Source organism: Nannobrachium achirus (assembly GCF_963921795.1).
Source record: "Nannobrachium achirus genome assembly, chromosome: 13".
Taxonomy (NCBI): Eukaryota; Metazoa; Chordata; class Actinopteri; order Myctophiformes; family Myctophidae; genus Nannobrachium; species Nannobrachium achirus.
Window position 1 is genome coordinate 30,268,897 of NC_137833.1, and position 27,580 is coordinate 30,296,476.

General features: G+C 41.4%; 1 protein-coding gene across 12 annotated transcripts in view; it reads left to right on the plus strand.

Moving 5' to 3' along the window:
* Positions 1-27,580, plus strand: part of LOC308296571 (neurexin-1a) — a gene marked incomplete at both ends in the record, with an annotated part of 488,347 nt that overhangs the window by 241,395 nt on the left and 219,372 nt on the right. For 11 of the 12 annotated variants that reach the window (XM_080739872.1, XM_080739878.1, XM_080739879.1 and 8 more), the window contains 3 exons: positions 2,100-2,290; positions 9,436-9,609; positions 13,622-13,741. In XM_080739872.1, coding sequence (XP_080595998.1) covers positions 2,100-2,290; positions 9,436-9,609; positions 13,622-13,741 — 485 coding nt within the window. Of the gene's footprint in view, positions 1-2,099; positions 2,291-9,435; positions 9,610-11,113; positions 11,141-13,621; positions 13,742-27,580 lie in introns of all 12 variants that reach the window. The other variant, XM_080739880.1, reaches the window with a different exon arrangement.

Here is a 27,580-nt window from a genome sequence, read left to right on the forward strand (position 1 = left end):
AATGTTTTTTTTGTGTGTGTGTGTTTTGAAAATGTCAGATTTACAATCTCACAATGAGTGTCATTGTCCTATTATGTGGCCTTCAAAATCTACTCTTTTCACCTCCTAGGCCACCAACATACATTTAAGTTACATCCCTTATCCTTAACCCGGGGGGAGGCGGGGGGAGGTTCCATTCATTTCATTCCCTATGGAAGTCACGTGTTTTGATAAGGGAAGCTTCCATTAAGCTTTCCTTAAGGCTGGTTTTAAGGGAAGAGGTTTTCAGAAGGTAAGTCGTAGGCGAGCAGCTAGGAGCAGCCAAGCTGCTGGGAGAAGCCTTGATGAGACAAAAGGGCGGGGTTTAACCACCAACCAATAGGACAGAAGGGCCGTGCTGCGATGCCACAGGGCGGGGACTCACTTGTAGTCTAAATCAGTTTTTGAGCGGTGGTCACAACGCTCCTATACGTGGCCGTGTGTGTGGGTCTGTCTGTCTGTCTGTTTGTCTGTTTGTCTGTCTGTCTGTTTGTCTCCGTGTCCGTAGCCTGCACTCCTGCAGTAACCTTTTCTGACCACACATGTTAAGGGAGGGGCGCTGTTGCACACACACACACACACACACACACACACACACACACACACACACACACACACACACACACACACACACACACACACACACACACACACACACACCACCGCTCAGTTCACACGAGTGTGATTTTTTGCAAGCGGTGGTCATGGTGCTGGTCTGGTCCAGTCAATAATCCAACAGGCACATATAATCTACAGCCCCAAACCCCAACTGAACATAACATAGAAATAAATTCCTCACCGGAATGAATTGATGTGCGTTATAGCCCAAGGTGCGCGCATTTTGTCATTCAGCTGTACAGTATCCATATCAAAAGATCGCATATATAAGCCATTGATTGAACAATTCGGGTGTCATGGTCTCCCTGAAGTTTTGGATACTCGCACTCTATCTCGTTCCCCCTCCCGCTAGATATTATTTCCATGCCAACAAATGGACACAATTATCTATAAAGTTTCCCGAACACAAACCACAAATATAACAGAAACAACACCAGGGCTTTACACGCAAAGGATGCGTTATAATTAAGCCAATTACTTTAAACCATAACACTTTGGTAGGTTGTATATCGTCGTTGTTGGACAGAACGTTTTTTTCGCTAAAGTAAAGCCCTGCTACATCATACAAGGCCGTCGCACAAAACTAGTGAAAACAGCAGATCTACAAGCACACAACGCCTCGCCGCGCCGCGAGGGTAAATTTATTGTTATCACATTTTTGTCTTAGGAATGCGACAAAAAACTAAAAATATTATTGAACTCTAGTCTCCATGGCGTGACTAATCAATAGAAAAAAAGTCATTTCAGGGGTGAACTACTCCTTTAAGTTTTTTTTGGGATAGTTTTTATTATTGTTTAACAAAAAATCATATCAAGGACCCCAAATTAATATATATTTGTCTGTGGACCCCCATCTGAAATTATGTTGTGCCAGTGATCCCCATTACTCCATACCAGACATATTCCAAATATAAAGATCTAGAGCAGATCTACAAACTCACAACGTGTACTAAAGCCTAAAATGTATTTAACATGCTGTCGTTTTTTTACATGAAACTGTGAAATCAGCCTAGGGTGTTGTGCCTCGTGTGGCCTAGTCTTTTGGGCTTGTTTCCATAGACCTGCTTGCTTATTTCTCTCAAGAAATCTGGCTGTATTTCCTCTGTATTTGTGCCTTGGAGAGCTATTGCTTGTAAGTCTTGCAATGTTAGTTTCTACTGTTTTTTTTTTAATGTTTTGTGCAAATATACATAATAAGTCATTTGCAATTCATTATGTAAAGGCAAATTACTTATGATGCTGTGGTTCAAAATTCTAAGCTAAGCCTCCACAGTGGTGGAGACTGGGGTACCCCAGACGATCTGGCAAGCGGCACGTATTTGAACCAAATGCAGTGAACAAAATAAATACTGTTAACAATTTGCATAAACTTTCAACACTGAAACATACAAACAGACACAGACATTACAGATTATGCACTGTTATTCCAACTGATGTACGTTATGCTGAATATGTGCCTCTAGGTATCTACACTATGTGTCTGACCTGGGGAACGGTGCACACCTGATCAAAGGGAATTCCAACAAACCTCTGAACGACAACCACTGGCACAACGTCATCATCTCCAGGGACACAAACAACATGCACACCGTCAAGATAGACACCAAGATCACCACCCAGACTACTACAGGAGCCAAGAATCTGGACTTAAAAGGTGTGTAGACACATCAACATCAACATCATCATCATTGTCTACCTTTATGTCACCTTACCAAACCATTATGGAACTAACTTTATTTTCAGTGGTATCATTCAAGTAACAAGATTAAAAAAAGAGAAGGAAAAAGAAAATGCACAGTATATATCTGATCATATGAAAATAATAAATAAACAAATGCATATTAACAACAGTACAGTGTGATGAAATAAATAAAACATTTTATAACCACTGGAGTGGGAGGTAAAACAACGAAACAAAAAACAAACAGTTTCATTCAAAGCAAGCACTAATGATTTACAGCAGGGGTGTCTACTGTACTAGGCCCACAAACTAGAGGGGGAGAGAAAAATAATAATTAAGATATTCACATCTAGATATTCTCTCTGTGTGGCAGCCGTTCATTCTCTCCCTTTGCCTCTGACAAGCTGGCAAAGCTACTGTATTGCAAACATGGAAAACAATGGAGGCAGCAAGTAACCACCCGTTGTGAGTAAACAGCTACCACTAGGGCCCCACTCACAGTATGTTGTCTTTCACAGTCAACTAAAACAGAAAGTGAGTCATTTGTTGCCTTCTCTATAAGCACTGACATGACTCATGAAGCTCAACATGGAATATGTGTCTGTGTGCTGATGCATCTTCGACTGTCACTGAGGAGTTTGTGAAGATGATGATACAGAGGCGTTATGTTGCAAAAGCGAGAAAATGGACAATGCCAGCAGTGTAGTAATCACAACAGTTAAATACCCTATACACAGGAAATGCCTTGTTTGGGCATTTCCTACCGAGAGCAGTTTTTGTTGTAGGCACTAAAAACCTCACCTGATGATACGTACAGGTGTGTTTCAGTGATGGCTGGTGTAGTTTTTTGGGCAGTATGCCATGATACCCTGGCCTAGCATCGCCATCTTCTGTCTAGAATAATTATTTCACTGCCTTTAGTGGAACGCCACAGCCTTTCAAAGAAAGGCTTTTCATTTCTGTTTGACTTTCTTTAAATAGTTAACTTTTTTTTATCAGTTTAATTTGACTTGTCGTTACAGACTTAATGGTTTATAGATAGATACATAATGCTTATACACCTACTGTACGATCCTGTTTATTTGCCTGTCTTTAAACATCCAATGGACTCAACCATCAGCAATTTGACACTATTTTGTCAGAAGATTATATTATACCTTGCTGCACTGAAGTCTGCCGGTCGAGCAGACTGGGTGTGCTGAAATTAGGCTATGTCTGGAAATGCAGACAGTGCTTGAATTGGGTTTGTACCCATCGGTACAGAGTACCAGTTTGGCTCATTTCTTTCTCACTTGAGCACCCTACTAGCCTACGCACCACCCTTACTGGTGAATCTAGCTATGCATGTTCTTACCTAGATTCACTCAGTGACCAAATTTCCCCAGTGACCAAACTGTCACCCAAATTTAAAAGTTGGATATAGTGATATGAGGCCAAAGGCCATCGCTACAAAAGAAGTTGGGATGGTTAATGAAGTGGAGCAGCAATGCCCACACATTCGGCCTCATTCACAAAACATGAAATCATTTTTCATCGTAAAGTATATTTTCACAAACATTTTGCTCAGTTTGTACTGCAGGCAGACTTGAAGGCCAATTTATGAAATGCAAATAAATGTGCACACATGTGTACACATTCCGGTTTAGTCCTAGACCTGAAATCAATAGCCTAAGAATGTTACCATCATGTTCATCATTATCATGTGTTGTGACTGACAATGGCCGCATCCTTGGCTTTCATCGTTGGGTACCTGCACACACAAACAGAAAGTTACCCGGCCCACACAAAGTCATTTTGACCAATCTCACCTGTGAACTAATATCATCATAACCTTTATTTCAACTCGGAGTACAATTGAGGGGCAGGCCTTCTTTTTAAATGTAGCCGAGATGAAAATGAGTTTGACTCTCCTGATCTACAGTATTATGACACAATTGACATTTTAGTTTTAATTTTTAGTCCTCCCCTGTTGCTCTACATCACATTGAATAGTTAAGTCTTTGGACACACTTAAATTATTACTGCTAAAGTCAGCTGTCAGTCTTTACACAATCTATAAAGATTAGAATTGTGTGATGTTAACAAAGAAGGAAGAGCACCCAATACATGAATCAACTGAAAATGGGGTAGTTTATGCCTACAGTATGGCACACAACTGAATTATTCATAACTATAATATATTTTACAAATACAGCTGTATTTGTAAAAAGATAAATATCGACTTATCCATTTATCGACAGTTTTGACTGCAACTTTATACTTTATCCAACGTACAGTACAATATGTGCTGAAATGAGCCAATCTACGAGCTCACACGTGTCAAATCAGGCTTTAATTATTATGTTAAGTGAAGCAGCTGTGCATAATGCAGTGTTGAGAGCTGAGGCGGAGAGCGAGAGGGAGAGACCATGACTGTATCAGAACTTGAAGATGTCCATTAATATCTCAACATGTTTTCTTTTGTCATGTTTTTTGTGAAGAAAAACTAAATGACATAACGTCTTGCCTTGGGCTAATCGTTTTTAATTATTAGCTCAACATTATTAGCTCAACGGACCATAAGTGTCTCTAGGCTATGTACTGTACTGGACAAGAGTGTGGAAACTAGGCATGACTCATTGGAGAAGATAAAGATGAATTTATTGTCAATACAGTGTACACAAACAAGCCAGTTGAAATACATCTTTTCATATATCTCTCCTATACATAATCCTTCCACATATACTGTATGTACTGTACATTTCATCCGAGAGGTCAGAGCACAGGGTAGCCTGCAGTGCCTTGGAGCAGTTTGGAGGATCAGTGTACGAGCCGAGGTAGAGATGTAGGGCACTGGACACCGTAAATAGGGTACCAGGGTACCAGCCAGCCTCCAGTCACCAGCTCACAACTCCTCCCTCCTGTCATTGCCATGGATTGAACCTTTTATGCCCATATATGGAGATCCCTGATGTCATCAATAATAAGCCCATATCTGGGAATGCCTATATATTAAGCCCATATTTGGCAATGCCCATATATCCACTCCATATATGGTTAAGACAGAATTAATTTGCAAATCAAAGACTGCTGACTGGATCATCAAATAGATCTCCATATATGGAGCTGGTCAATACCTCTACATTTGACCTGACGGACTCCATATATGGATATAGCTGACCTTGTTTTATATTCTGATAGTACTTTACTTATTGTTGGTATAGAGTGTTTGTTAAGTGACAGGGGTCTCCCCGCCCCATCAGCTCTTGATTAAACAGAAATTGAATCAGGAGAGAGAACTCACAGGATACAGATTAATCAAGTGATATTGAAAGTGATGACACAAAGAAAATTGGAACACTAAGATATATTTTTTAAAGCTGATAGATGGGTGCTTTCTCTCCTGATTGGCTGAAGATTGGCCACCCACCTGAACATGTATTTCCTGTTTATTAAAGATCTGGAGAGACGCAAAGACCCCTGCTACTGAAAAGAAAGAAAGAAAGAAAGAAAGAAAGAAAAAACACTATAGCAACGATTACTATCACAATATAGTGTTTTTTACTTTTTAACAGAACCTTTTTGTTTTAATACATAGGATGAGGCATGGGATCATACTGCTTGTTTCTTTTTCTTTCTTGTTTTCAGTCTTCCACTAGAGGTCAATATTGTCACATGTCCCTTATGTTGACTTGACTAGCTTAGCCACTGTGTTCTACTCATTTTCAGTTTGGGTGACAAGATGCTATGAGATGAGAAGCAGGATGAGAATGGGTTAATTTCAAGTCAGGGAAGTTGTGGACGTGTGACCACGGTGGGCGTGTTCTTCAGTACATTACCGCCGTTAAGAGTAAAACATGTGAAAGCCAAAACTTGAATGTTTTTTTTTTTTTTTTTTTAAATGGTTAAGTTAAAGCAGCGCTATGTAACTTTCCTCTTCTACGCCGGATTTGAACCTGTGTTTCCTGCGTACGTGCTGGCATTTTTACCATTGAGCTAATAGAGCCGGCCTGCTTTCTTGAGGGATTTATACTACTTTCAGCAAGCCAGAAAAAAAGTACAAAGACATAAATCAGGCTTAGGGCAGCAATGATCAGTGGTGGAAATAGTAGGCCTACTCCTTTTCTTTTTTTCTTTTTTCTTTTCTTTTCTTTTTTTTAACTTAAGTAAAAGTGTCACTAGGCTACTGCAATGTAGAACAAGTAAAAGTCTGGAATAAAAAAAAAGTGACTTGAGTAAAAGTACATAAGTATTGGTATCAAAAGGTAGAAATTACTCATTATGTAGATTGTAGAATGTCTAATTTCACAAGTTTTGAAATGTATAACATGTACTGTAGGCTATAAAGATCTTTTGAAAATAGCAGATCTACAAGCTTGTAGATTGTCTGAACTAGGGCTGAAGTGGTTAATGTATATTTTGTAATAACCAGTAAGGCTCCCTAATCGGGAGATAAGCGACCGTAGGTCACTTATCTCCACAAATAGGGCAAAAATGTGTTTTGCCAAAATCTTCCTGATCCATGTTGATGACATGAGTGTAGACATACTGTGTAGTGATTTTCGTGATTTTAGGGCAAAATCTGTAGGAGCAGTGTCCCAAAATGTGTTTTGCAAGAATCGGCCTCATGGTGGCGCTAGAAGAGGGCCATGTGAGAAATGAGGGGTGGGGTCTCCGCGTTGCCTTGGCGGACGAATAGGTACCGGCCCCGGCTCTCCCGGACGCTCCTAGCCCGAGTTACGGCATTTTATGTGAGCTGCAGTGGAGGGGGTCCTCCACTGGGGGCGCCACCACTTTGGCATCCGTTCTGGAGCACCAGGAGTCGGTGGTCCCCGGGAATTCCCCGTGAGCAGCCATGTTGGAGTGGTGATTTTGTCATTTTTGCACATTTGGTCTTTTTTTACATCTGGGGGTCCCCCAGGGACCTGGGGGTCCCTGGAGCTCCGGGGGTCCTTGGAGGTTGTAGTTTGGCAGCCAAGGAGCGTGTGTGCAAAATTTGGCATGGATCGGGGCAACGGTTGCGGAGATATGAGCAGGGCAATAGTGTGACGTGTGAGGTGTGACAGACAGACGGACAGACTGACGGACTGACACTTTGTGCAGGGTTTGATAGTAAATGCGACCTACGGTCGCAATAATCAAAATCTACAAAGTAACTAGTAGTAACTAAAGCTTTCAAATAATTTTAGTCGAATAAAAGTACAATATATGCCTCTAAAATGTAGTGGAGTAAAAGTAAAAGTATTCCAAATTGAAAGTACTGCGTAAAAGTACCCCAAAATTGTACTTTAGTACAGCACTTGAGTAAATGTACTTATTTACCTTCAGCCACTGCTTAGGGCAGCAATGATCCATGTGTATTTTCCTCCTCAATTCTCCCGGTACCTGTAGTAACGTATTTGCATTTCGTTCTCGGTCTCGGGACACCGTGGCTCCATGTCAGCGGTGGATCGTTTCTTTTCCCTTCCATGAATGATTTACATTTTCACTCCATAAATATTTTAATTCAACAACGTCACAGCTATGCATTGCTGTTGCATGTACTTGTTTAACAATTCACTGCACAGCACTGTGCGTGATGCGCGACTAAAACAGCCATAATTCATGTATGCTATGGACTTAATCAAGCCAAAAACGTGCGTATTCTGAACAAACCATATCGTCACTGCCGGGCAGAAACCTTGGATCTCCAAGTTTCACATTTGTATGTTTTTTTTTTTTTTTTTTTTTTTTTAAGTTAGCTTCATCATACAAGACTGTTGCACAAAAGTAATGAAAATAGCAGATCTACAAGCACACAAGCCTCGGCTATTTTGACTATTTTACATCATTTTTAAAATCAAATCAAATCAAATCAAGCTCTATTTATATAGCACATTTCCAACGACCAAGATTGAACCAAAGTGCTGAACAAGTACAAATTTAAGACAAGAAAAGAAAAGAAAAGACAAGAAACACAGCAATAAAACAAAAACATGTCAAAGAAAATCGGAACTAAAAATACATGGCTTCAATGGTCAAGCAGTATTAAAGCGAATGTTAAAAGGCAGAGAATTACACAACCTGGGACCGGCCACAGCAAAAGCTCGGTCACCTCTAGTCCTACATGCAGGGGCGTCACAAGGGGTAGGAAAGTGGAACTGAGTTACCAGGGCCCAAGGTGGAGGGGCCCTAGTAACTTTAGCTATTGAAAAATAGCAGATATACAAGCTCACAGCGCGGCACCGAGTGCTGCGCTGCGAGCTTGTAGATCTGCTATTTTTGAAAATATGTAAAATATGTATTTTTTAAGTGAACATTTGTAACTCAAATTTTGCTTCTGGGGGGTCCCTGGAACTAAATATTTTGAGATGGGGGTCCTTCACATGAAAAGGTTTGAGCATCACTGACATGGAAACATAGGTTTCTTGGCACACATTTTCACGATTTTTCAAAAATAGCAGATCTACAAGCTCGCAGCGCGGCACTCGGTGCCGCGCTGTACAAAATACAAAACGAACAGGTTTTGGACAAACGAGGTGCAACCAACAACAACGATATCATTGCATGACAAGGAGTGCATCACGCATCTGTACAGAAACAGCATGTTTACTGGATATAACCTATTGCTATCAGTTTGAGGAGGTTATATTGGCTAAATCTGTGGTTCTCAAACTTGTTCATGTCAAGGACCCCCAAATTGACAGTTATTAGCCCGCTGACCCCCATTTGAAAAGGTTATTTGGATATTTGTGCGGCTCCAGCAGAGATTCCCAACCATTTAAATTTCAAGGACCCCCAGTTTGACTTGCATTGGGCTACAGAACCCCCATTTAATGGTAATCTATCTCTGAGACCCCAATTTATATTGTTAAATCAATGTTAATTGAACTCTGAGAGTGTACAAATGGAACCAAATGGACCCATTTAGGGTCCATTTGGTTCCATGTGTACACTCTCAGAGTTACATACCCAATAGTGGTCCATTTGGTTCCTAACTATCTAGCTGGGGACCCCCTGGAACTCCCTCAAGGACCCCCGGCAGGGTCCCCAGACCCCACTTTGAGAACCAATGACTTACACGATCAGTTGTATTTAACCCACACACAAGGTAGGACAGTTTGATGCAACCTTGTTGTCCTGTGTTGCTGTCAATACAGGTGACCTATACATTGGTGGAGTGGCTAAGGAGTTGTACAAAGACCTGCCCAAACTGGTACACGCCAAGGAGGGCTTCCAAGGTTGTCTGGCGTCGATGGACCTAAACGGACGCCTGCCAGACCTGATGTCAGATGCCCTGGACTGTGTTGGTCAGATAGAGAGAGGCTGTGAAGGTGAGTAGCTTCCGAGGCCACTAGGGGGCCACATAATGCCTTTGTTCCCCAAACCTTGTCATCTAACATTCCTTCCTTGCCCTCTTCTTTCTGTGTCTTAACTTATTCTCTCCCCTGTCAGTCTGTCACACAGTCAGTGTCAAAACAAAAATAAATGTACACATGAGTTAGATAGGCTAGTGAAAAAGGAAGCTGTTCCATTTTGGGTTTTGCTGAAAACATGGAACATAGATCTACTCGGCGATCAGTTATGGAAGAGCACTTCACTTTTCTGAATTACCATCATCACCATCATAAAACTGTTATTGTGGGATAAATGGAACAACATCATGATTTGATGAATATTCCCACTCTAATGCTCTCGGCCATTCATTAGCTTGCACTAGATTCCTCACATTTGTCGGGACATGTCTTGGACACACACACAGAGACACCCATACAGTATTCCTCTGGCCCTTGGCACATAATTTAACAACCATAAATTCTGTCTGTATTCTGTTGGAATGCATCAAACTCTCCTCCACTCGCGATCACTTTCTGTTTCACTTGGCCATAATCAGATTACGTTCTCGGCCATATTTGTACCGCCAGTGTTATTTCCCTTTTTTGTCCCGCATTCAGTTTTTCTCCATGCATGCTTACTGGATCTGAGTGTTTGCCAGAAGGCAATCCTCTTGAATTATGCATGAGGCCTTTTGTGGCATGCATGAATATCATTACTGCCCACTGTTGTGTTTGCACATCACATCCAAAGTCAATATTTGATTTATTTGTCAACATCATTCACTTAGATTAATTTGAAATTTCACACTGTCGTCCACTCCTTTCTATTAAAGACGTAGCTTTGGCACGCAGCTTTGGCACACAGCTTTGCACGTTTCCATTTTAAAAATAAATAAAAGTGATTTTGTTTAGTGCCAAATGTGAGTCTATTGAGTTTGAGATGTGTATGCCTTGTCTTACGGCGCACACTCATTGATCAATGTCAGTCGGAAATAGTCTCTTTCTCTCTCTCTACAACACATTTATCAAATCATCGTGAGTTGATTGTGGATGATGAATAGTACACAGTAAAATCTGCCGTGCTAACTTATACATTTGTAACTCAGAGGGTGTTCAGATGTAACCAAAATGGTTGTGTGTACACCCTCTCTAACCACTGAGGATTTCACAGTGTAGTAGAAGGCAGAAGACACTGCAAGACCCTATAGGCTATCCACCTTCCATAATAGCTATTGTTTACCATGTTTATACATACAGCTCTCTCATGTCTCTGTTCCATTTTCATTCATTGTGAATTTCCATCCTTCTGGCCTCTCTCCTTTCTCTTTGACGCAACTGTTTCTCATTCCTCCTGCTGTCTCTGTGGTCTGCTTCAGCAGTCTGCGTTTGTTTTTTGTTCGACGATCTCTTGACTTCTCAGTGCTTTACTAACGGCTGCTATACTCTGCCTCTTCCTTTTTGTTTTGTTTTTGGTTATTTCTTTATTTTTCGCTGACAAAAGTTGCATTGATGAAAGCTGACTTGCAAGGTAGATAGCTTTGTCTGTTTGATAGTCTGATATCCCGTGCTCTTTGCATCTGCAATGTTTACACCCCCCCCCCCCCCCCCCGACTCCCCCCCACCACCACCACCACCACCACCTGTCCACAATCTCTGCCTTCACGTCCCGACCACATTTCCTCGAGCGAGATGGCTACTCAATGTGTCACTTCAGTCACCTGTCATATGGAAATGGGCTTTTAGCCCTGTAGGAATACAAGCTACACCGTCTTCCATCTTGTATCACTGCCTATGACATGCAGTCACATGTGTGTCCCACTCATTATTGTTATTATTATTATTATTATTATTATCGGTTTCATTCGCATAAGGTCTGCTATTATTACTTTGCATGCCTCGTAATGACGATTAGCCGTCGCAGATTATATTCTGTCCACTTGCATGCTTTTAAATACACCCTACGCACTGCCATGGGGTTTCTTGTCAAAATCGACTTCCACTTTATTTCCATTTTTGTTTCACAAGGCAGATTTGAGTTCCATTATTGCCAATGTTTAAAGTATATTCTGTGCAATATCTCTTTGTTAATATAGAAAGAATTAGAAAAGATTTCAGGATATAAAGAAAAAGATATAAACATAATAAAGCATCATAATATAAAATGATTGGCCACTAGCAGAGTAAGCTACATGCCCATCAATGTGGTTACATAAGTACTTAACTATAATTAAGTATGATAATGACAGAATTAACAAATAACTTATAAATACTTGTTAAGAACTAATATAATGGTTATTATAACACAAACAGACCACTAAAATAACATAAATAAACCATTACCACAATATCAATACCCCCGGCAAATTAAATTCATAATTTATTTAGCCATGTTATTATTTATTGCACATTTTTGGTGTTCCCGATATTGTAGATCGGTAAGTCATTTATCATCATGACATTGCAAGAGAACTTGAAAGAAAATGTGCTTAATATTGTTTTAAAATGTGTCATGAGAATGTCACAAGCATCCAGTTAATGCCAGTAATAATTGGATGAATAAAGAACGGCCAGTGAATATAGTGTGAGTGAATATAAACCAATATCTATGAATATAATTGAAAACACAATAAACACAATAAAGAAACGATTGAATTTGCAAAAACAATAACATCAACATCCATACTAACCCTCTACCATTACTCCATTTCAGTGAACTAGCTGTTGCCTAATTCACTTTGCGGCGAGCGATGTTTACAGACAAACAGACAGTGTGCCATGCCTGTGTACAGAATGGTCCTGACTGACTGACTGACTGACTGACCGACCAGCTGACCGACCAGCTGACAGTGTTGCTGATGTACTGATGGTATGATGGATAGGTGCACAAACAAGCTAATCAAACACACTGGCTGTCAACACATTTGGGAGTTCTCTCATGCTTTGCTGTCTCTCTCCGCCATGGAGATTCACTGATATGGAAGTGCACCAATTTTTCCTCAGCATTTCATAATATGCATCTGCTCAGTGCACAGCTGGATATCCAGTATAAGCCGAGCGGGATCAAGCCGGATAAAGTCGATGGCTGGCCCCACTGTGATCAGACCCCAGTTTGTGTCTGCTTTTTGAGTGAATGGACATATCAGAGCTATGTGTCATAACTGCAGGAAGTTTGTAGACTGCTCCTATTATAAATTGAGCTATATCTAGCTATAACTCTGTGTGCTTTTTTATTTTATTCCTGGCTACAGCAGCTGTGGCATGCAATACTATACATAATTGTAAAATATGAAGTAAAATATGAAACAAGGAAGAGAAAGCCATAAAAACTAAACGTCAGTGACATTAATTTAACCTATATCAACATCAATAGGAAATGCTTAAACATACAGTATAAATCAGGTTAAATTTGTAATGTTGATCTAAATTTGTTCCACTGTGTGTATTGCTGTGTTTTGGTATGTTTGTTTTGAATGTGTATAATATGTACTTGATAAAAAAAAAATACATAAAATGATATGTAAACTCATTGAATTTATATCAGTATTAGTTGCAAATATGCAGTTGTAACTCAGAGAATTGAATCCACTTATGATTGTAGAAAGTAACATCACACACGCACAGTATGTATGCATACAGTATTTGCATATACTGTAGGTGTGTGTTTTGTCAGTTTTGTGTGTGACATTGACATTTTATACCTACAGTATTTTGTATAAAATGTCCTCATTTTGTGCGTGCGTGCGTGCGTCCGCGCGAGCGAGATGTTTAATTACAAAACACTGTAGTTCCAATGAATAATTCATAAGCTGAAGCCGGTACCAAATAATAATATTCAAAGCGATTAAGCCGTTTTACAGTTGTTTTTCTGAAACAGCAGTATGTACGGTAGCTACAGTTCACAGACAGGTTGCTTCCCCTCATACTGCAAACGTCTGCTTCACCATTGTCTGTGTGTGTGTGTGTGTGTGTGTGTGTGTGTGCGTATGTGCGTGTGTGTGTGTGTGTCCAGGTCCCAGTACCACCTGCCAAGAGGACTCGTGTGCCAACCAGGGCGTGTGTCTGCAACAGTGGGAGGGCTTCAGCTGCGACTGCAGCATGACGTCATTTGGCGGACCGCTCTGTAATGACGGTAGGACCTCCCACTTTTCCTGTCCTTGCTAGAGCAGGGGTCTTCAAAGTTTTCAGTCCAAGGACCCCTTAGTTGAGAGAGAGATGAAGCAGGGACCCCCCCCCCACAACCTGTTAATATATTCCATATAGGTTCATCTTTTGACAGCACAATGACAGCACAATCATCAGGCGAGGTGTTGTGAGCTTTGTAAAGTTCTTCAAGTGGTTAATATAAAAAAAGGAGGGGAAAAAAGTTTCTATCACACAAAGATTTGGAGGACCCCCTGTAGTAACTCTGAGGACCCCCTAGGCGTCCCGGACCCCCTGTTGAAGACCCCTGTGCTAGAGCACAGTGGTTATCAAAGTGGGGTCCGAGGACTCCAAGGGGGTCCCCCGGCAGCCCCCTCTGGATCCAAAATCAGTTGAACCACTCACATGGTGTCGCTTCGCAACACAAATCTTCCACGGGGGTCCCTGGCAGAAAATATTTTCACATAGGGATCCTGGCTGTCCTTGACATGAAAAGGTTTGAGGACCACTGCTATAGCAGAGTATCTCCCTTGGCCAAGGAGGTGAGGCAGAATTCTCCTTTGGATTTGCAGTTTGTTTTCTGTTTGCATCTCCCATGCAGGACAGAGACCTAGTGGTTACTGTCATTGTAGGACTGGGACACTGGGACAGATTAAATCAAGGCATGTAGGCCACCTGTATCGGGAGGGGGGACAATTATTTTAGTGTTTAGTAAATCTAGTGACTGCACCTGTCAACACCATGGATGGTGGTGAGGTAATTATGAGTGGGATAGAACATGATACATGTAGAGTAAGATTAGTATTATTTTAATTGTGTGCAAAAACTGGGGCATTTTAGTGGAACTCAGGACCCCCAGCTTGAAACCGGGACACTCCTGGTCAAACCGGGACACTGGATCACCGTATCTCAGTGTCGTATTTCCGTAACGTAATTTGAAAATCTATAATTAGTTGATCCATGCAAGTATATGGGGCACACATGCGAGCTCAGTTCTTCATCACCGTTTCCATTAGGGTTTGACATTTCCATCGTCTTGGCATAGCACAGGCCAAGCACATTTACACAAACTTACATGTTGCACTTTGCATGATTTTAGGCCAAAATCTGTAGGAGCATTGTCCAAAAATGTGTTTTGCAAAAGTCGGCCTGATGGTGGCGCTAGAAGAGGGCCATGTGAGAAATGAGTGGAGGTTGTGAGTTGCCATCCAAGGAGTGTGTGTGAAAAGTTTGGCATGGGTGGGGGCAATGGTGCCGGAGATAAGAGTAGGGCAAAAGTGTGACGTGTGACGTGTGACAGACGGATGGACGGACAGACAGCCGGTGGAGCTTTTCATAGTAACTTGCGACCTGAGGGTCGCAATAAACTGGAAGGCGGATGCCCCGCCCCCAACTATTCACTCAGTGGTGTTTTTGAAGCACCCTGAAGCCAGAAGTACCTCCAATTGGTCCACGGCTATTGGCTCGGTCTCCCGGATATACCTCCACTTCTGCATTTGGGTTTTGGGCACTCTAGTCTGAGTGCTCAAATGTGGAAGTGCTGCAGTTCCAGCTTTTGGCGCCGCTTCACAGTTTCCCAGCCGTTCTGGGGGCTTGGGTGCCGCAGAATACTTTATTTGGAATTTATCAATACAAGTTCAGTTTAATCACTTAGACCCTCTAGGCTTAATAAAACGAACCTGAGTTAAACTGGTGCGTTCTTCACCAGAAATAGTTGATCTACAAGATCGCAATCCTACAAGCTTGTAAATTGGCTATTTTTGGTGAATGTTTCCCCCCAGAATGGGAATTCTGCGGTTTTCTGCCTAGTATAAAAGTAATTTTCAGTCTGTCCTAATGGTAGCAGATACTGTATACTCTAACGTTTTCCTTGTGACAAACTATATCTTTGGGGGAAGGATTTACATATTTACAGTATGTGTACCGTTATGACCATATGACAAAAGGTGCTACAAAAGTATCAATTAATGTAATTTAGGGGTGCCATGGATGAAAAAGTTATTTACACGGGTGACCTGAGCCAAAAATGTTTGAGAAGCACTCACTCATTGTTATGTGCTCTCTCAAATTCCCGGACCAAGGCTGAGCACTTGGCTTTTATCCTTTACTGGGCAGAAGCTTTGGGAGGTGGGACTCATTTCTCTATTGTGAACTGTTAACATGCCAGTCACCTCAAACCATAATCCACTGCCTTCTTATTCCTATCCTTGTAGCCTCTGAGTTCCGTGTTTGTCGTATTCAGAGGCATATATTCCTGCTCCAACACAAGGGGTAGGTCCCCCCAAACATTAAAAAAGTATGGTTTCTGTTTTTGTGTAACATTGCAAAGTTCAATTTATATAAAATGTAAACAGTATTTTGCATTATGAATTTATAATAGTCCATGCTAAGTCATCTGTAAAATGTGCCTTGTACCACTTAGAGTTAAAATGATTTTGCGGTGCGTCACTTGCGTGACACAACTTAAAGTTATGCTCTATTAATCTCTCTTAAAGACATTTAAATGGGCATTGGGTTCAGGGGGATGTATTCTCATTAATGTTTGGCTGTAGAAGTGGAAGTGGTTGTAATGTCTGCAGCACCTATAAGAAAATAGGCTACTTTCTCATGCAAAATATGCACAGGGGATTGGTCTGGTCATTATTTTCTTCTGCGGTGGTTCACGCTGCAAGAGGCAAAGTGCTGAGCTGCATTAAGGAGAAAAAAGAACAGAGTGGGCACTCTGGAGATGACACAAAGGGGAGAGGAGGGTGTGCCATAAATGTTAATGCATTCTGAGTCACACTTCTGCCCGCCTGATAACACCACGTCTTTTGTTATCAAGAGAAAGTGTTAATACATTCCACAGTGCGGTCTTACATCCTGCACATATCCGCCGGCCATGATAACGCTAAAAGGATTCTTCTGTCCAAGAGACGTGAACTTTGAGGACAGCATCCCCCGACCCCTAAAACCCTCTTCTTCCCTCTGTGTCTTTGTTATCTGTCATACCTCCCTTCTTAGACCAGACGGCGGGGTTCAGCAGAGGGGTAGGGTTATGCGGAGGCACTGAATTATATTTGATGGCGAACTCCCATTGAACCTCCCTGGGACTTCTCTTTTTTTTTTGGGGGGGGGGGGGAGAGAAAAAGGCAGTCTGACCCGCGCATGTTTAGTTTTTTTTATAAAGCGTATTCATCATTAACAGGCCATGCAGCTCATTTAACTGCACTGGAGGTAGCTGCTCCCGTGTATCATGACTTGAGTTGAAGTCCACACTTGGTAGTTGGCATTATCCCCTTACATTATAAATGATTTATACTTTGTTGTGCACCATGTCACGCACCGAAAATAGGCGATCTACAAGCTTGTGATGCGCCACGATGCGATGAATTTCAAGCTTGTAGATTGCCTATTTTCGGTGCACAGCACTGGCGCACAACCAAGTATAAAACAGCCCTCAGTCTCAATATTCCTGCTGACACAACAACACCATCGCACTAATCAATGCACAGGGCCAATAGACTCCATGCGTTATGCAAAATCATCTCCTCCCCTGACTTATTGGTAAACCAAACTTGTTTGAGGAGTGGAGAGACACTAGAAAGACTTTTTCTCTGCCGAGCAAAAAAGAAGAAGAAAGAGGAAGAAAAACCCTGACTGGTGAAATATAAAGCAGCTGGAGAGGTTTTGGTTTTATCTCAGTTGATGGATTGTCATGGGGATAGTGAGAGAGAGAGAGACAGAGCAAGAGAGAGAGAGAGAGAGAGAGAGAGAGAGAGAGAGAGAGAGAGAGACATCGCAGGGGAGAATATCACATTTTACCACATGCATTTGCATAAGCTGAAGTGCAGGCAATTTACAACAGAGCAGCACGTCTCAGAGGGACCAACTCACACTTGGAGCCCGTTGCAATTCCACACATCTCCCTGGTGGCTATAGTCTCGGGCACCCTGCCTTCTCAAATGGAGGAAAAACTCCCATTACGCAGCTCCCGGCCACCATAATATTCCAGAGTCGTGGCACATTGTACAGCTGCCAGTCACAAATCATATGGGAGCTCTTGTAATATTTGATGGTACCATCTAGTTTTTTCCTCCTCGGGCGAAGATAACGCTTTTCAAAGTGTTGAGCCCTTTGACCAGAGTAAATGAATGCAGAGGTTCAAAATGCGTGTAAATCTTTTGGGGAGCTCTGCTAGTGAGGTAGGCTATTTAGGTTCAAGTGAGACCAAACAAGACTCTTTTATGAACCCCATTACCCCTATTCTGGGGCTTGCAACACATCCAATTGCAAAGCATTGTGCGCTTGTAGATGGGCTATTTTTGGCACAGAGATTTGGTATAGATGGAAATATACTGTACTAGCACTGTACTAGTACAGAAATATAAAGTACTGTCGAGCCCTGGGCGACCCCAGTCAACTAAGCGTTTAAGTGGTTTAAATACTTCTTTCCGGAGAAGGAAATGCATTATTGCGACCGAAAGTCGCAGTTTACTATGAGAAACGTCACAGCGTCCGTCTGTCCGTGTAGACGTGTACACATGTTTACGGTCTATGGGTTTGCCGCTCTGACATCATGCTCTGATGTCACTGTGATGTCAGGGGAACCACTCTACCAGAATGGGTTTGCAGCTCTGACATCACGCTCTGGCTTCACTGTGATGTCACACTAACAGAATCCCTTTTATGCCCATATATGGAGTTCCCTGATGTCATCAATATTAATGATGCCCTGTTAGAGAGGTCCCTGTGATGCCAGGAGGAACAAATCCCTTTTATGCTCATATATGGACATCCCTGATGTCCACATCCCTGATGTCCACATCACTGTGGCGCGACCTCACAATTTTTAGGCGAGGTCGCTTGTCGCCCTGAGGCGTCTTACTAGTTATTATCTAGACATATAGAAATAACTTGTGCTACAGTGTTGGAGTTAACTTTACATTACACAGTAAAATCCTCTGGATTTAGAAAATAACCTGGTCAATTTGACAAGACCACCTGTAAATCTAAATAGAGAGAAGTGGCTTTTCATTGTAATGGACCAAATCAAGTGAGGTAATGATGTACAGTATCACGCAGTTTTCAACGTGATGTCTCGTGTAATTCAGCGAGCTCACTGACAGTCACGGCCGAGACGAATGGCTCTCGGAACAGATGGGGAGTAGAAAATCACAAAGAGGAAGACAGTGGGAGGTTCGCTTAGTGGCAACAGTGTCTCCTCTTTATTCTTTACACACGTTTGCCCCCATATCGGGAGAGATCTTTTTCTAAACATGAGCATATGACGGAGAGAAGCAATGAGCAATGAGGTTGCCCATAAGCTGTCCCACTGTTTCTCAAACAGTGTGCCAAGGCACAAGTTCAGGTGTTCCTTCACTGCCTTTGGGACTTTGTGACAACCACACATTATTATTGTAATATAGAGCTTTGTAAAAGCTCTGTTTGGACACAAACTGGAATATCACAAAGGGGGTGTAGCCTACACAAATTAAACTACGATAGGCAATCAGGAGGGAATATGGGACATGGTCCAGTTCCATGTTGATGACATGATGACACTTTAGAGATACTGTGTACCGCTTTGCGTGATTTTAGGCCAAAATCTGTAGGAGCAGTGTTCAAAAATATGTTTTGCAAAAATCTGCCTGATGGTGGAGCTAGAAGAGGGGCATGAGAGAAATCAGGGGCGGAGGTTGTGATTTGCCATCCAAGTTGCGTGATTTTAGGCCAAAATCTGTAGGAGCAGTGTCCAAAAATGTGTTTTTCAAGAATCGGCCTCATGGTGGCGCTAGAAGAGGACCATATGAGAAGTGAGGGGTGGAGGTTGTGGTTTGGCAGCCAAGACGTGTGTAAATTCATAATTTGGGCATGTCTGTATAGGTGGAATTTGTACATTTGTACAATAAATCGTTCTAAAATAGGGAAAGAAATGAACAAAATCACAACGTGTTGCATCACGGTACGTTGTGAGCTTGTAAATGATCTAGCCTTGCTTAGAAGAGATTTTGCCTTGCCTGTTGGTCTGCCTTGAGAACAAAACGTTAGAAAACCAATGAGCTATCTATAAGCTGTAGAATCCTGAGTGTAAATGTTGCTATTTTATATGTGCAGCGGGTTATAATGTACAGTTCGTAATGACTGGTTTGAGTTAATTGACTGAAGTGTAACAGACTGAACAGTATGTAGTGAGCTGAAACAAGAACCTTGTGGTGCTGCTGTGTTGAGAACTACAGTAATAGATCAGTACTAGCTGGTATATCTCTTCTCGCTGTCTGCTCTGCACAGTAAAATCCAGAGTTACTTTAACTGTGAGAGAGTACAAATGGTGCATTTGCTTCCATTTGAACACTCTCTTGAGTTGTTACACATGGATAAATTATGAACGCAGATGATTTTACTGTGAGTGTGAGCAGCAGGTTAAACCAGCATATATTACTATACTTGTGTATGTAATTGACGGTTTTGATTTCACTGAGCGTCTGTCCTTTTATTTAAAAGAGACGGTCCTCCCAGTTATTCTGGTCCGTGTCAGAGTCATATTTCCAGTGTATGCTTGGTGTACTGTCTGTGCCTATTTTTCAGTTGCTTTCAATAAAGCAAGAGTGCGTGTGGCTGTGTGCAGCCGCCTCCAGAATCCCGATTCTTTTTTCAGAACGCTCCATCTTTTATTGAGCAACAGCACGCCAGGTGTCTCCAAGTAAAAGTAAACTTTGCGGTATTCCCTTCAGAATGATAGGTGAAATATATATTTATTAAAAAACTCACAGAGAAGAAGCCTTCATCATCACACTGACACACTCGGATTGCATCACCAATGCTTTTTCTTTTGGATTTCGTACTGCATCTCCATCAATTCCACTGCTAAAGCTGCAATCCGTAACATTTGTGTCCTGCCGTGGACTCGAACTTGAGCCTCCCCATGTGAGAGACACATTTCTGGCGGTTAGCCAAGGGAACCTCCTCTCTAGACGCTTGTCCAGGAGAGGTATTGTGCTTTCTTTTTTTTTTTTCTTCTTTTTTTTTAAAGATTTGTTTTTGGGCTTTTTATGCCTTTATTCGATAGGACAGTAGACTGACAGGAAATGGGGAGAGAGATGGGGAATAACATGTGGCAAAGGTCGTCCGGATCGGGAATCGAACCGGCGACGCCAGCAGGCAAATCTACCATAGATTGGTTAAAATAACATGTGTTCATTCAAATAAGTTCCAGATTGCAGCTTTTACAAAGCTCTGTTTAGACATGAACTGGAATTTATCCCTGCAAGTTTAGTTTTGTTTTCTGTTCCTTCAGAAAGAGAGCTGGGTTGTGGACAGGTTACGGTCACATACAGGAGATATAGACAACAACATCTATGTCTTTAAACGCCTGCCTGCGCAGCTTTTCTGTGAATGCAAAACAATGTTGGAATAACAAGCCAAACCAAAATCCTTTAAGCTCGCTGTGATTTAATGTTGCCGACCATATTGCACTCGCATCCTCTCTGCGGTGTCCAAAGGGGTTTGAGAAAAGTGGTCTGCTATTCATTTAGAGGCTGTCTGGCTTGTGTGTTTGTGGGTGTGTGTGTGTGTGTGTGTGTGTCTGGATGAGAGTTTAGCTCCAGTTTTGTTGTCCTGGGGGATTTGGGCTGCTGTGGTCAAAGTGTCTGAGGGTGATGCACAGAGACAAATAGGACGGTGTTTGCTGTTGAGCTAAAGTGGGTCGTGGAAAGGCCAGGGCGGCTGGTAATGCCTGGCCTCCACGCGATCTTCAGCTCGCCTGGATGCCCCTCCGCCCTGCCTTAGACCCAGGGCCATTAGTGCCATGTCAATATTGTATCAACAGTGGGGACTGTGTGTGGCTCTATAGTCTCTGTGGTCAATGCCCGAGGGACAAAGAGGGCCTCCGCTCACTTGAGTTCTGATGTGTCCAACCCATCTTTGTACGTACTGTAGTGAATTGTCTGTCTGGGCCTCTGGCTAGTAACTGACTGTCTGGTTCGCCAGGGAGTGGACATAGGCCTAATTTATTCAGAACACAGCATAATATACCAGCATTGACCAGGATGGTCATGTGTTTCTGATTATGCCCTGAAGGACGCACTACTCCACCAATGAACGGAACAAACTAGACAACAATTAATGCTGTCACAAGAAAGACACATTTCTAATTTGTGCTCATGAAATCATTTAATTAGATAAAAAAATATAAAAGGTATAAATGAGGCATTTACATTAAATTATGGAGTGTGATTTCCTCGCTTTCTGTGCATTGAGCAGGGACATAATAATGTAGGATATTTCAGTGTACGGTACGCATCTAGCAAAATACAACGGTATATAATCCCGCCTCATTTTAATTAAATCTACTGTGGAAAACGAACAGACACTTTATATTGCTTTGAAGAAATATATTGCTTTATTGAACTGAAATGTGTGTTAGGGTATAAAATACGACTGACGTGTCGCGCACAACCAAAAATAGCCGACCCACAAGCTCACAACACGCTACATCGCAACGTGTTTTGTGAGCTTGTAGGTCGGCTATTTTTGGCACATAATAGAGTAAATCAGGTTAATTCTAACCTCGCCATCCAGTACCTACTCTACTGTAGTTTACAACAGTGGTTCTCAACCTGTGGGTCGGGACCCCCAGGGGGGTCGCCACATTATTTTGGGGGGTCCCCAGATGATTAACTCAATGTGCAACATTGTTTTCTCACTCAACAGTAAACAAACCAACAAAAAGTTTAAGTGTATAGAGGGTATCTGCAAATTTCTAAAGTGACAATTTAAGGACTTTTTAATACCTCTAAAATGACAAATTAAACATTGGCCAAATTGTCAAATATCAGAGGCAAAATTGTGAAAATAGCCGATCTACATGCTTACAACGCCTCGCAACGCGAGGCGTTGTGAGCATGTAGATCTGCTATTTCCACATTAGAACCGTGTTATACAAAATGTAATGCCTCAACTCTTATTGCTCGTCAGGGTGGGGGGTCCTCAGTTAAAAGTTAAGCTATGATTCCCAGTTAAGCTATGATTATTTCGTGGGTTGTGGCCTGAAAAGGTTGAGGACCACTGGTTTACAACAATATTCAACAGTTCTTTTATGTGACCACTATTTGAGTCATTGAAACTTTATTTAAAGCATGTCATGGTTTATTACATGCATCATGCAGCTCTACTGGATGCACTATATTTATGAGTGTCAGTTATTGCCATCTGAATCAGCGCCCACGCTCACACAAATTGAGGCAGCCTGACATATTTATTTTCATATTCAGACACTGACAGGTTAATAGACTCCAGTGCAGCCTTTTGGAACCACTATATACAGTGCCTTGTCGTTTGCATAGTACATTTCCATACAGATCTGATGGCCGTGCCATCATCACAATCACGTCTTCAGTTTTAATCAGAGTCCATTCATCCAGAAATCAAATTGAGGTATGCTGAAGGGACCAAATATGAAGCTTTGTTGGCAGAAAAGTAGAATAATTTCATGTGGAAGTTATTATTCAAACCAAAGCATAACTACCCTAATTTATCATACAAGTGCAAGATAATGCTAAAAAAAAACACCAGACCAACTTCTGCAGTAAGTTTTCAAAAACAAATCAATGAATAAGTATTGCGTTGAAATTCAGCAAGAATAAAGAAACATTCTGAACAGATATTTACTTGAGATATCAATTTAGCCCAAATTAAACTGGTTTGCCTATTAGGCCTACAGCCAAATGCAGATAAATGGCATTTATTTAGTTTTGACTTTTGTACTTACTTTCTCAGGGAATATTGATGTACTGTACAATATGTTTGTGAGCATACATGTATAGTGGTGTTTTCCTTGCCGCTGTCAGCTTTCTCAGGGGGAAGAGTCTTAAGACAACTTGTAGTGATTTGGTACTATAATTGAAATGATAATAATTGACAAATGACTACAGTTAAAAATAAAACTGCACTAAAAGTGCAATAGCTGGAGAGGAACTGGTCAGAAATCATCAATTTCGTGCACTTGGTGAAAAGTTTTTGATTTTTGGAATGGTGTTAGGTATGGGTATAAGGTTTTTAAAAACCATCGCAAACAAGTTGGGCACGCCCCCTAGTGGTCTGTTTGCAATGAATCAAATATTAGATACATCAGTATATGGTTCAAACCCCAAATAATTGATGAAAGAGATTTCAATGGATTCTGTTACTATTGGGTATGATAAACAACATACTAAAAGTTTAGGAAAAAATAACTAACGGAAAGGAATCGTTTTCAAGATGGCATCCACGATGGCTGCCGGGAGCTAAACATGCCTATTTAATGTGTAAAAATTCATATAAAATATGCACTTGGTAACTAGCTTTTACATTTTGACATGGTGTTAGGTATGGGTATAAGGTTTTCAAAAACTATCGCAAACAAGTTGGGCTCACCCCCTAGTGGTCTACAATATACTGACCTATGTAATATCTGATTCATTGCAAACAGACCACTAGGGGGCGAGCCCAACTTGTTTGCGATGGTTTTTGAAAACCTTATACCCATACCTAACACCATGCCAAAATTCAAAAACTCTTCACCATGTGCATATTTTGTATGATTTTTTACACATTAAAACCCAGTTCATAGGCATTTTAAGCTCCTGGCAGCCATCATGGACGCCATCTTGAAAATGGTGCCTTTCCGGTAGTTATTTTTTTCTAAACTTTTAGTAAGTTGTTTATCATACCCAATAGTAACAGAATCCATTGAAAAATCTCTTTCATCAATTATTTGGGGTTTCAACCATATACTGACAGATCTACTATTGAATTCATTGCAAACAGACCACTAGGGGGCGAGTCCAACTTGTTTGCGATGGTTTTTGAAAACCTTATACCCATACCTAACACCATACCAAAAATCAAAAACTCTTCACCAAGTGCAGATTTATTATGAATTTTTACACATTAAAACCCAGTTTATAGGCATTTTCAGCTCCCGGCAGCCATCGTGGACGCCATCTTGAAAATTGTGCCTTTCCGGTAGTTATTTTTTCCTGAATTTTTAGTATGTTGTTTATCATACCCAATAGTAACAGAATCCATTGAAAATCTCTTTCATCAATTATTTGGGGTTTGAACCATATACTGATGTATATAATATTTGATTCATTGCAAACAGACCACTAGGGGGCGAGCCCAACTTGTTTGCGATGGTTTTTGAAAACCTTATACCCATACCTAACACCATACCAAAAATCAAAAACTTTTCACCAAGTGCACAAACTTTACCAGTTCCTCTCCAGCTACAAAGCGAGATGGAATGACTGCACAGTAGAGCACACTTGGCATTTAGCACTTCCTTGTTCAAGGCTACACACACAAACACACACACGCACATGCCCACACGCGCACGCCCTATTCCTCTGGGGTGGCACGCAAGGATTAGCCACTTAGTTTGGTTTCAGTCAATAGGCGAGGACACACATTCCGGCAGTGAAGCCAAGGGGACATGAGGCGCTGGGATAAACAGCCTGCTGGAAGTAATGTCCTCCCTGTCTGCCCTGGATGTGGACCTCTTTTAATGCAGCTCGACCAAACAAATATATCGTCGTTGTCGTGTGGAAACCTCGTATCTCCAAGTTTCAAATGTGCATGTTTTTTCGCGAAGTAAAGCCCTGCTTCATCAGACAAGGCCGTTGCACAAAGTTAGTGAAAACAGCAGATCTACAAGCACACAACGCCTCACGGTGCGAGGCGGCGTGTGCTTGTAGATCAGCTGTTTTCACTAGTTTAGTTCCTTTTTTTAAATGATGAAAAACAAACGGTTTTGGACATACAAGGTGTCCTCCCGACAACGACGATGTGGCTCTGAAAAATATTTGGGCGTCAGTGCGTATCATTGAACGCTTGGCCAGGCTTTGAAAAGCCATTGTGCCCCAAGATATGAGAGAGGCACTCTTAAGTGCTTGTGTGTATTCACTTCAGTACCCCTACTCACAAAATCAAAGTGCACACACGAATAAAGCCCATGCGTCATTGTGAACTGTAACTAGTACCAACTCAGTGCTCGGAGATAACAAGCACGTCCCCTTCATACAGTAGATCGCTACTGGAGGCAAACATTCCGTTGCACTATGCCTAAACCTAACTCAAACCCTAACCCTAACCTCAGTAAAAATTATGCCTAAACCTAACCCTAACCAAAGTAGGACTAATGCGATGTAGGACTAATGAAATGTAGGACTTATCATTCAACCTAGTGAAATCGAATAGTCTGTAACGTTCTGATCAAGTTGATGTTTTAAATTATTGATAAACTTGTAGTGGCTACGTGATTTACCTACAGTCTTGCGGACAGTGAAGTGTAATGCTTAAGTTATACACCATGGTATGACCAAGTATAAATCAGGCTTAAGACTTTATATTTGGTCTTTGTCTCAAACTATTAACGCATGACCTCTTGCTTGACATTGGACATTATTCTTCAGTCCTTTATGGTAGTCTAGATCCATTATCATGCACAGTGGGGTTGTCAGGGTTTAGAGAAGTCATCTGGGAGCCAGAAGAATTGCGGTTCGATCCCTGACTCCTCCAGGCTTTGTTTCAACATGACACTATACCGATAGGGTATATAGTCCTGTACTTCCTGTGTTTCACTTTTGTTAGAAGTTATTTTCCGGGCTTTATCGGCTTTATTTCATGAGATGAACATAAAACTGAGAATGATGTTAAAGAGATATTTGACTCAATTAAATAAAATTAAAAAAATATATATATTTTTTAATTCCCTTTCACAAGACATTGAACTTGTAACTGCTGCTGATGAGCAGGTTGGTGCCTTCGTGGTTGGTCATATGGTCGCTATAGAAATGCAAACCTACCAACGCAGACCATGTACTGTACAGTACTGTACATGTCAGTACCTGAAGGATGGATGAGGATGGATCTTAGATGCATAGAGAAATACTTTCATGTCGAGGCAAAGATGCTGAGTTGGATTAATCAGTTTATGGGGGATTTTCATTTTTGTGTATACTATGGCTTTCTGTCTCCATTTCAATCAATCAATCAATCAATCAATCAATCAATCAATCAAACAAACAAACAAACAAACAAACAAACAAACAAACAAACAAACAAACAAACAAACAAACAAACAAACAAACAAACAAACAAACAAACAAACTTTATGGTCCAGTAGCAACAAAGCAGACAAACAAAGCAGACATAGTCCACATATAATCATAAATTCATATACAGTACAGGATTTCATGCCAATGGTCCACTGTTTAGAGACAAACCTGACCGAACTCAATACAGGGTTAGTCAGAATTTAAATTATGCTGTTGGCAGAATCAGACAGCCTACACACACATTTGTACACAAGATTCCACAGCACAGCAGAGCAGGTTGGGTACATCAATACTGACAAACATTTGGCTTACACTGCTGCATCGTGGCACGTTAAGCAGCAGTCGCATGACATCATTATAAGGATGACAAAGATTGTGATTTTTTAAGTTATCTCAATCTAGTGGTAGGTGTAGGCTAGCTATGACTTACTTGTAGTGTTATATATGAAATAGTCAATCTACAGGCTCATCATGCCATCTACATCTGTAACATGATGCAACGTGTTGTGAGTTTCTTTTTGAGTGACACGGTCGTATGAAAAAGAAATGGGGCCTAAGCGGTTAAGTAAGCATAACGGGAACCCTCCCAACCACCTTTTCTCTCGTTCTCTCTCTTTGCCTCGTTCTTTGTCTCATTCTGTGTCTCTAGCCCATAATCCCCCATGTCATCAGTGGTCACTATTTGGCCTAATTACTTCAAATGATCTCTTCATGCTGGTTGGCTAAATGGCTGTAAGTGGGTTTCTATGCCA